Source organism: Eurypyga helias, unplaced genomic scaffold, assembly GCF_000690775.1.
Source record: "Eurypyga helias isolate BGI_N326 unplaced genomic scaffold, ASM69077v1 scaffold39789, whole genome shotgun sequence".
NCBI lineage: Eukaryota > Metazoa > Chordata > Aves > Eurypygiformes > Eurypygidae > Eurypyga > Eurypyga helias.
This window is the reverse complement of record NW_010273405.1, coordinates 1-3731: the sequence shown is the minus strand read 5'-3', so window position 1 is coordinate 3731 and position 3731 is coordinate 1. Positions and strand designations below refer to the sequence as shown.

Genomic DNA, 3731 nt, shown 5'->3' with positions numbered 1-3731 from the left:
GCAGCAAACTGGCTGAGAGGACATTCCATCCCTTCCTCCAGGTCCCTGATGAATACACTGAATAAGTTGCCATTCCTTTATTTCACCCATTTTAAAGTCCCAGTATTGTCTCAAGATTTGAATTTCCTTACCAGTGTCCTCCTCCGTGTAACTCTTGAAACAAACTTTTGTTGGTGTAACTGATAAGGTTACTTCCTCCTGACTGCTCGGAAAGTGAACCATGATGTCAGCCAGCAGCCTATAAAATGTAATTCAACATTAAAATAATTGTACATGCCACAAATTACTAACTAGCCGTTCTCACTCATGTTAGACATTGAAATCGTTCCGTGGTGCTGCTCGTGGACAAGCTGCCTTTGAAATGCGCGGCCCTTAAGGGGTGCTGTTCCTCCTCGGTTCACTTACACCAACGGGGCGTAAGAAGCGTAGAAGCACAGCCAGTGCTGAGGAGAGCAAAGCTGGCGAATGCCGCTGTGCTGCCCAGTCAGCCTCACGTAGACGTAGGCTGCTGACAGCCCTGGGCGCGTACGTGTCACAGTTCTGAGCAAACCCAATACCCCCGACGCAGAAGCCTGCGGCTTCACAAGTTGCGCAGTCTTTCTTGAAACACCACGTAACGCCTACGCCGGGAAGGCCTACGCACCCTTAGCGGTTGGTTACTGCGACCAGAGCTCCCGCGCACAAGAGACACTTTAACAGACTCTCCCTGTCCTGACTGTTCTGTGCCCTCGCCTGCAGGACAAGCCAAACCTTGGCTTCTGCAGGGGCTGCTTTTCAAAACAGCCAAACCTGGACCTTACTGCCTTAAAATCTGTGGATTTTACCACCAGATTCGTTGTCTATAAAATGAAAACCCTACTTCACTTGTCGTAGGTGGAAGCCGCTCAAAGGTGTGAATTCCAATGACACATTACACGCTTCTGGGCTAGACTGAGTAGGATTAATGGCAGCGATCCCAGTCCTGAAGCTGTAGCGTGAAAAATCAAGCATTGGGTACGGGATTTAGGAATTCACCCTTTCTGAGTGTGCCCGGATCAGATTTTTCTTATGTGAATGGCTGTGGCAGCACTATCGCCCCCTGTGTGATTTCCCACCCCCCCTCCAGAAAAAGTATTTTTGATTTCCTTACCTGGAGTGGACTTTCAGCACGTTTGGACACATGTGCTTTGCAAAAACAGCCTGCAACGGATCACACTCCCGAAACGTCAGGTTGTATGTTTTTACAACACCTAAGCATAAAGGATATGACAAAGATTAGGGCCGGTCTCTCATTTCAAATGGTTTTCAGTGTTAATTGTTCTTTCAGGAAACCTCAGTATTGAGAAAGTAACCACGTGACTTACTCTAGCTACGTGGAAATAACTCGCCCACAAAGAGAAAAGTGAATTCCAGCCTAATTCTGTGTGTGGTAGTCAGCAGCCTGACAGTTGGTACGTGGTGTGCACTGGCGACTGAACTGCCGCTGACACCACCTCACCGTAACGGGTGACGCGCACCGTAGGTATAAATTGTGACGTGAAGAGGCTGAAGTGTTTGGCATAACGTCCCATCAACAACACGCAGTTAATAATTGCACCAAATGTCACGTTGCCCTGATGCTTCAAACCGTTTCTGTGGCGTCACTTTAGGCGTAACCTACCATGTTTGCAGAAGAGCTGAAAAGTCACGTGATGACCACTAGTATCTGTATAAATGCTGCATCTCTCTACGTTCCTTTCCAGCATATTTGCACATCTGAATACAGGGAGAACTGACTAAAAAATAAAAAAAAGCACAGAGGTTATTCACCAAGCCATTTTGCCGTGTTACTCCCCTAGTTTCCTACAGTTTATGTCAAGCTCCTGCTTTTATGGCTTCCCCAAACCCGCTGTGAGCAGGCACTGAGGCAGCCGATACTCATCCTCGCCACCTTCACCCACCGTTCCAGCACACGGGCAACAGATCTGTTTGCTGACCAACTGCTGAAAGCCCTCCTGGCTCATACTGGTTTGGAAGGCTACAGGAGAAACACTCCAGAGGCAGAAATGTGGTGTTCCTGCACGCCAAGAGGAAGCTGGTTCAGACCCTGGGAGCCGCAGGGCACGGCTCGGGCGGTGCACCCCCTGAACACAATTACATACCGACGCTCTCTTCGGCAGCATCGCTCAGAAGCACTTGGGTTCAGAGCCACCCACCTGCCTGTATGAGCCTCCCCCTGTAATTTCAGTTGGAAACTGGGCTCGTTTGCTGCTTCCAAAGCTGTGCGTAACAGTTTGTTAAAATGTACCTTAATGATCAATTTGCATGGACGGGATAGCTGTTTTTCTTTCTGACGCGGCTGAGACACAGCTGTCCAGCAGTAATGTTGGAAAAACATAGATGAGAAGAAGACACATGCATATGCTGACCTGGAAGAATTCACTGATCTTAAGGCAAGCTGAAAATAGAAGGAAAACAATTGATTAACTCAGAACTATTTGATATCGAACCTTGAACAAAAAGGCCATCTCGGTGTTTCAGCACCACACCAGAGCCACGAAGCCTTGGGTGTGTACATCTTGGAATGAATACAGCTGCACCACGGCATCGTGTTCAAACTTAGCACCTTTGTGGGCAGAAGTCACTGGGGTGATCCAGGCACCGGAATCCAACCTACGGGCATGGAAGCGGCCCTGAAGTGAGAGTTTCCTACTTGCCTGTGAGGCATTTGGAAGGCTGGAGCTGCTCCTAAAACAATCTCCCTGTACACCCATCCACGTGATACGTACGAGTGAGCAGAGACACTACCAGCACCTCAAAAATTCTTCAGGTCTAGAAAGAAATTTTCTCTGCTTCTGATTTTCCAGCCTCCCAGCAAATTGAGTTGATCACTTTTAAGGAAGAAACCTCTAGAGAAAACCCTGATTCTGCTGGAAATGGTGTTTTGATTAACCAGAGGCATATTAATGGCTGCATTCTTCCTGTTGAGTCATACCGGTACAAAACCACGTTGTTTAGAGGCAACTTCTGACGGGGTACAAAACACAAACCTTTTGACCCGTGACAACAAATAAACCCCTTGGTATTAATCCGGATGTCCTGGAGAAGCTCTGGTTTGCGTAATGAAAAAATCAGAGAATACTAGGGGCAGAGTAGGAATGAACCTTCCATGATGTAGTTGGCATCGTTGCAGTTACAGAAAATACGGCGTTTGTCCGTAGTGAAGGTGGAAGAAGCCGAGAGAGAACGTAACAGAGACTGAAGGGTACCCGTAGGAAAACACACGGTATCCAACAGCATAAATACTGTGCTTCCAAGAGTTTTAAATTACAATAAATCAAAGTCACTTACACCTTTTTCTATGGGATCAAACCAAAATTCATCACTAATACGTGCTATGGCGTTTTCCGAACACTGGCGGGAAAAGAAAACAGTGCAACTGCATTCTGAGTTAAAAAAGTTATGCTGCATTTTCTCTAGAGTAAGAGGAAATGTGACAAATTTCCCACATTTCAAACAAAACTGAGGACATGGTGGAAAAACAATACCCTTCCCTTTTTAGCAGCACAAACACCTTGATGTTTTTGAAAGCCCCTCAGATGTCACCCTGCGCTTCGCAGCGACCGCCCTGACCTGTGTCACCCCACGTTAATTCTGTCTCATCGGAGAAAATGCCGAGCAAGTTGGAAATTGCATTTTGTAGATGGCTCTGAACAACTTTCACAGAATCATGGAATGGTTTGGGTGGGAAGGGACCATAAAGCCCACCCAGC

General features: G+C 47.1%; 1 protein-coding gene across 1 annotated transcript; it reads right to left on the bottom strand.

The window, feature by feature from the left end:
• Positions 1–131: 131 nt before the first annotated feature.
• On the bottom strand, positions 132–3372 carry LOC104515485 (cell cycle checkpoint control protein RAD9B-like; the record flags this gene model as incomplete). Its single annotated transcript, XM_010159474.1, has 5 exons — positions 132–238; positions 1130–1229; positions 1640–1754; positions 2267–2416; positions 3310–3372. Coding segments are annotated over 5 exons (535 nt in total), but the record flags the coding sequence as incomplete, so codon positions are not given.
• Between the last annotated feature and the right edge of the window lie 359 nt (positions 3373–3731).